The 7,049-nt window shown below is 52.4% G+C and overlaps 1 protein-coding gene across 2 annotated transcripts in view; it reads right to left on the bottom strand.

The window, feature by feature from the left end:
• Window positions 1–591: 591 nt before the first annotated feature.
• Window positions 592–7,049, bottom strand: part of CCDC13 (coiled-coil domain containing 13) — a 64,835-nt gene continuing 58,377 nt past the window's right edge. For both annotated transcript variants that reach the window (XM_054552221.2, XM_002813873.6), the window contains 3 exons: window positions 5,350–5,504; window positions 1,889–2,003; window positions 592–1,341 (listed from right to left, as the gene is read on the bottom strand). In XM_054552221.2, coding sequence (XP_054408196.1) covers window positions 1,182–1,341; window positions 1,889–2,003; window positions 5,350–5,504 — 430 coding nt within the window. In that variant the 3' untranslated portion in view covers window positions 592–1,181. The remainder of the gene's footprint in view (window positions 1,342–1,888; window positions 2,004–5,349; window positions 5,505–7,049) is intronic.

Raw genomic sequence — 7,049 nt, 5'->3', positions numbered from 1 at the left:
CTGCATCTTTGTGTGGGGCTGTGGGTGCACCTGTGTGGCCAGGGTGTCGGAGTTGGGGTGTGTGGCTATGAGTGACCCTCCCTGGGGCCACTCCTTCCCGTAGCTATAAGTCCATAGTTACAGCTGAGAAAGGGCAACACCGTGACAGTCATAAAGAGGCCTGCGGATCTTAGGGTGCCCCTGCAGCATCCCTCCAAGTTCACCATGGCGAGGGAGGTGCACCGTACCTTCGACTGGACCCATTACCTCAAAACCCTTCTGCCTGAAGCTCCAGCCGAGCCCCACCTCGGCCCTCTGCCACCAGCCTCCATCAGCTGCAGTCTTGGTGAGCAAACAAAGATGCCTCTTGGAGCAGCTGCCTAGGGATGGGGTTGTTCAGTGGTGGGTGGGTGCGCCTACCCTGGGTAATCTCTGAACGGCAAGACCCTGGTTTTGGGGTCAGGCAGACTGCAGTTAAATATTAGCTCAGCTTCTTTCTGTGAACCTCAGTTTCTTCATCAGTCAAATAAGACAACAAACCCCTGGGTTATTAGAGGACTGGATGGGGTCAGGTTGCCACAGTAGATGCTCACTCACTGGGAGCTGCAGTGATTATGAAAATACTTATTATTATTACCAGTCCAAGGGTTTGCACCTGAGGAAGTGTCCTGAGGAGTGGGCTGACAAACTGGTTGAGAGCATAGTGCCCCAAGTCTGTGTAGGGTGTGGATGGCTACAGATGGAGCCGGAATGGGGGTGAGGGGATAGGGCGGGGCTGAGTGGCATGGGGGATATGCCCAGTTAGGGTAACCAAGGGCTCTTCTGTGTCTGAAGCCATGGGGACATCCAGGGCTAGTACCTAGGACAAGGGTGATGAACACCTGCCCGAGGGACTGCATCTGTCCATTCACAGCCGCCTTGCTGTCCCAGAGCTCTCGCCTCTGCCAGTGGGCCACTGGGCCTCCCCACTGCTGTAACCCAGCCGGCCCAGGGTCTCCTGCAGTGTCCCACCAGGGTTTCTCTTCTGCCTTCCTGGCCTAAGACATTGGTTTTGGTCATCCTTAAGGAGCCTCTTCTGGAAGAAGTGGTTGAGCTGGCTGCCCTGGGCTGGCTTCCCGGAGCAGATGGAGTCCTCAGACAGAGTCTTATCCTCTCAAGACCGGAGGCTGCCCACCCGGCCAGGCCGACACTGGGCTGTCATCCTATTGCTTGTCTGTCTTCTGCTGTCGCAGGGCCTGCAGGAAGACACTTTTCACCTGGCCCAGGATCTCGTGGTACATCCGGAAGTCCTCCTCCTTTCCCCGCAGGGCACTGCCCAGGGCAGCCTTTAGCATTTCATTCTCCTCCACCTGGATGGCCAGCCTGGACCACAGGAGACAGTGCTCAGTGTGGCTGGAGCTGCATACAGGTGTGCGTGGGTGACAGAGGGCCCTGGGAATGTGGTTGCCAGCATGGCTGCTCTTCAGGCTCAGGCTTCCCTCTGACCCATCCCCTCCTCTCACTGACTCTTGTGGGTTCCATGGATTCCTCTCTATGGGCCTGGCTCCCTGCAATGTAAGCTACCTCAAGGCCCCTTACAAATTGAGTTCTAATTTGTAGAGGTTCCCGTCTTTCCCTTCCCATGGCTGCGTGGGATCTTAAAAGGTTTAACGTAGTGAGAAACTGGGTTCAGTGATCCATGCTTGATAAAATTTCTCTTGGACTATGGGTCATTGGGGTTTGGGCCAGGCCCTCTGTCCTCTGAAGGCCAGTCCCTGAATTGCAGGCCTAGAACCCAGGACCAAACAGGACCAGCCTTCTGGGCAAATGAATCAAAAGTGCAAGGGGAGGGACACAGTCCCTCTGCCCATGGAGGCACCTCCTCTCAAAGACAACCCTACTCTTTCAGGAAGGCGGGGCAGGGGAGCACCTGGTTGTCAGCTCTTCCATTTGGGATTCCACGGGCACATCGGAGAGCTGGGCAAAGGATGGGTCCTTCTTCTCGCTCCCGGTTGGGTTATGCCTGTTGTTAGAGGTGGGCAGACCTGTGGGGCAGTAGCAACCACTTTCTGTGAGGAGGCCACAGCCCTGTGCTAGCACCCTGCTTCTCCTCCCCCCATTGCCCACTGCCTGCTCTTCCACATGGTGAAACGCTACACCGCCTTCGGGGTGCAGGGCAACTCTGAGCTCTGCCTCCCTCCGAAGCCCTCCCTGATGCCTCCTCTGTATGCCTCTGCCCCTGGCTTTGGCCTCTGCTACAGCCCTGACTCTGCCCGCTTTGTACCAGGGTGGTTCTTTACCACCCTGTCTCCATCTTTATACTTTACAAGTTTCTGGTAATTTGTTTTCTTTTTTTTTTTTTTTTTGAGACAGAGTCTTGCTCTGTCACCCAGACTGGAGTGCAGTAGCGTGATCTCAGCTCACAGCAATCTGCGCCTCCAGGGTTCAAGCGATTCTTGTGCCTCAGCCTCCCGAGTAGCTGGGACAACAGGTGCCTGTCACCATGCCCAGCTAATTATTGTATTTTTTGCAGAGACAGGGTTTTGTCATGTTGGCCAGGCCTCCCAAAGTGCCATGATTACAGGCGTAAACCACCATGCCCAGCCTGGTAATTTGTTTTCAAAAAGAGAAGCCAGTTGAGCCTGAGGTCTGGCCTGCAGGCTGAGCCCGAATCTAGGCTGTCACTGTACATGATGCCCTCATACCAGTGGTCCCCATCCAGGCCAGCAGCTTCATACTAGGAAGCAGGGGATCCAGGGTCCTGGAGCTGAAGGATACAGAATGCTCACAAAAAGGAGACAAAGCGGCCCGGGGTCGGGTGGTCCCAGAACTTTGGGAGGCCAAGCGAGGGCAGATTGCTTGAGGTCAGGAGTTCAAGACCAGTCTGGCCAACACGGTGAAACCCCGTCTCTACTAAAAATACATAAAAATTAGCCAGGCATGGAGGCATGCACCTCAAGACTAGTCTTGTGTAAACCTGTCTCATTGCTGGGGAGGCAGCAGAGTGGCTCTGCCCTCTACAGGGGCTGGACTGAGTGTTCTTCAGGGCCTTTCCTGGCTCCAGGGGACACTGCTAAGCTGCCCCTGGCTTATTCCATGCACTGAGCACCTCCACATCCCCAACTAGAGTTGCCCTGGATGGGAAACTGCTTGTTCAGCCTGATGGAATTTTCTAAGCCCTGTGACACAGGGAATCAAAAAGAGCCTTGGCCGGGTGCGGTGGCTCATGCCTATAATCCCAGCACTTTGGGAGGTCGAGGCGGGGGTGGATCATTTGAGGTCAGGAGTTCAAGACCAGCCCGGCCAACATGGTAAAACACCATCACTACTAAAAATACATAAATTAGCAGGGTGTGGTGGCAAACCCCTGTAATCCTAGCTACTTGGGAGGCTGAGGCAGGGGAATTGATTGAACCAGGGAAGTGGAGGTTGCAGTGAGCTGAGATCGCGCCACTGCATTCCAGCCTGAGGGACAGAGTGAGACTCTGTCTCCAAAAAAAAAAAGACAAAGCTCAACTGGTGGCGAACTTGGGCAAAATCACAGCATCAGAAAACCTCGGGACTGAAAAGGCCCTCAGAGGTGGTGTGACCCATAGTAAATCACTTGGCATCAGCAGACCTGGCTTTGCCCTCTGCTGAGAGGCCTCAGGCAAACTATCAGCCTCTCTGAGCTGGTTTCCTTAGCTGAAAAAAAGGGATAATAGTTTCTGCCTCTAGAGCTTTGGCAGCCTCAGTGAATTCTATTTGGCTCTCAAGGCCCTGTGTGATTGGACCACTCCAGCCTCCCTGCCTCCTCCCTGTTCCTCCAAGCATCCAGCTAAGCTTCCAAGCACCGACACTTGTCCTTCCCTCGGGGATCTGCAGGCCATATCCCACATCCCCTCCCAGTTCCTCCATCTCTGCTCAGATGTCTAGCTCCCCCACTGGAGTGAGACTGCCATGGGGGACTGAATTGTAAATCCAGCCTCCTCATTTTACGGATGGGCCAGGGGGAGGTGGGTAAGTGGTGCTCTGCTCACCAGAGGGGCAGGATTTTGCCCATGTTACAGGCCAGTAGGCAGCAGAGGCCACCTGGACACTTTCCCTCAGGCAGCTGCCCTCACTGTCCAGCAGGGAACAAAGTGACTTGCCTGCTGTGGCTTAGCTCTCCCTGGTTGGAAGTCCTGCTACCCTGCAGGAGGTAAGCCCCAGCCTGGAGAAGCCACACTCCTACATATTCCTGAGAGTCCAAGAGGGTCAGCAAGGCTAAGCCCCAGAGACCCTTCCTTCCCAGCCTGGATTCTCAGAAGCTCCTGGCCCTGCTGGTGGGAGAAGAGAAAGCAAGTGGCCCCAACACCCTCTTTATGCCCTACTTCTGGCACACCCTTCTGAAACGTTCTGACCTCATCTGGGCTGAGCACTGAGACCAAGGGTCTGACCATCCTTGGCTGGGGAGGGGTTGGGGGGCTACTGGGGTGTTGAAAGAGGGTGCAGTGGGGGCAGCAGCACCTCCACTCCAGAGCCTGGAGGGGGCTGGGATGGGTGGGATGGGAGGTCCGAGAGAGGCAGGCCCAGCCCCTCCACATTGGAGACCCTTCCTCCCTGGGAGTCAGCCATCCCAGAAATGGCTTCTGGCTCTGGCATCCTCCAGCTCGCCCCAGCCCCACAAGATGCTGATGCTGCTCATCTGAACACTGCACCTTGAGAACCACTGTGTTAGAGCGATAGACCTTTCAGTTAAGGACAGCATTTCTCAGCCTCCCTTTGCACCTGGCTATGCCCAACTGTCTGGCTGATGGGATGAGAGCAGAAGTGACATATGCAACTGTAAAAGGTAAGGAGAAGTTTGTCTCCTTCCCTTCTCCCCTTCCTGCTGCTGATGGGAAAGCTCAGGCAGTCATTGTAGACCAGGAGATGGAAGCTGCATGTTGAGAATAGTGGAGCCACAAAACAGAAGGAGCTTGGGTCCCCAAACCTCTGGTGAGGCTACTTACTGCTTATATCAACTTGACCACTGCAGGAGGCACAAAGGGACTCCTCCCCTGCTTCAGCCACTGTTGCTTGGGCTTCCCCAGCAAACCAGCTGTGCCCCACTTTGAACGAAGTCAGCTCAGGATAGAGGGTTGAGGGCTAGGGTGGTTGGGGGTATTCAGCACTGCCACCTCATGCTGAGGGCTTACAGGTGGCCAGGCCAGGGCCACACGAGGCAATGGAGCTCTGGGGCTCCTGCTTCTGACTGAGAGGCCCGGGGAAAAGAACACCCCACAGTGGGGGCAGGCAGAGCTCCGCCCTGATGGAAGCTCTGCTTCCCACATGCTCACTGATGGGCTGAACAGTGCAGCTGCCTGGCTCCTCTGTTAGCAGCAACACTGCCCCTACCCGCTGCACTGAGACTACTGCCCTGGCCCCTACCTGTTTTGGTCCTGGGAGCTGCTCTCTGGGAGGCTGACGCCTTCCCTGGCTCCAAGCGTATCTTCTCCAGATGTTGCTCCAGCACCACGGTGCGGTGTCGCTCCTCCTGCAGCTTCCTCTCTGACTCCAGGAGCTTGCTGTTGCTCTCCTCCACCCTGGTAATTAGAGAGGAGGGGATGCTACATGCCCTGGCAGGAAGGGGCAGGCCCCACGCCACTTGCTCAGGCCCTTAGAGAGATGAGCACATCTTACATTGGTGGTGATGGGACCTCTTCATTTTCATTGCAGTAACACAGAAACATGCATTTAAACACCATATGGTTCTCTCCAAGGTTAAAATTTAAAAATTATCAGTCCACTCCCAGCCCCATCATTCCCAATTCCTGCTCTCTAAAAGCAATCACTTATAACACTTCTAGCTGTTTCTTTTAATATTTACTGCCATATTTCTACAGATGCTTATGTTGCTATTTTTAGGTTTATATAAGGTTTAAATATAATCTTTTGACTTCCTGTCATGCAAAATGAGAATTTAGTTTTATTTTAGTACTCTCCCCCTACCAAACAGAATCACCTCTATACATTTTTGGATGAATTGATATTAGGTATCAGTTTTCTATCACAGCTATAACAAATTACCATAAATTTAGCAGCTTAAAACAACACAAATCTATTATCTCACAGTTCTGTAAGTCAGAGGCCTGGCAAGCTCAGTGGGTTTCTCTGCTTCTGTTTCACAAGCAGAAATCAAGGGGTTGGCTGACCTGGGCTCTTATCTGTAGGTTCTGGGGGAAAATCCACTTTCAGGCCCATTCAGAGTGTTGACAGAATCCAGTTGCAGGTAGTTGAAGGACTGAGGTCCCTGTTCCCTGCAGGCTGCTGGTCAATTTCACTTTCTAGGAGCCACCTTGCCCCCTCCATCTTTAAAGCCAGCTAGATACCCTTACCATGCTTTGAATCTCACTACCCTCTCTGACTTCCTCCACAGCATCTCTCTGAATAATCCCAGGCGAAGATATTTCTCTGCTTTTAAGGGCTCAAAAGATTAGATTGAGCCCACCAGATAATCCAGGATAATCTTCCCATTTTAGGGTCCATAACAATAATCATATCTGCAAAATCTCTTTTTCATGTAACATAAAGCACTCACAGGCATAACAGCAGGGAGCAAAGGGCATAGACACCAAAAGCCTGTCTACGTTAGGACAATTAGTTAGAGCCATGATGCACAGTGTCATATGTCCTTTCTCATTTAATTGTTCGCTTTTCTTGGAGTTAGTGATTATCTTAAGCTTATTGTTTTGTTTTCTACATGCCTGTCATAAATGTTATTTCACATGAAGCACTTGTTTAATCCCACTGGAGGTTGAGCTTAGGTCCTTCCTGTGGCTAGGTGTGCCATTTCAGACTTCTGTGATACTAAAGGTTCATTCAGTGAGGAAGCCAGAACTAGAACTCCTTGAGATCTAACCCAAGTGAACAGTTACATGCACACCTGAAAATTAGAGGGGCAGCCTTGAAACTGACAGTGTTGGAGGAAGTGATCTTTCCACCTTGGTGAAGGGTCAAAAGGAACAGAATGACAACAATTTTGAACAGTATACAACTACTAATAAAAAGCTGTATAGTAACACAGTAAACAGCTACTAACACATATTTAAGCATATTCCTTGAGATTTTATTTGCAAAAGCAAAAACCC

Source organism: Pongo abelii, chromosome 2 (genome assembly GCF_028885655.2).
Source record: "Pongo abelii isolate AG06213 chromosome 2, NHGRI_mPonAbe1-v2.0_pri, whole genome shotgun sequence".
NCBI lineage: Eukaryota > Metazoa > Chordata > Mammalia > Primates > Hominidae > Pongo > Pongo abelii.
This window is presented reverse-complemented; position numbering and strand designations above follow the sequence as displayed.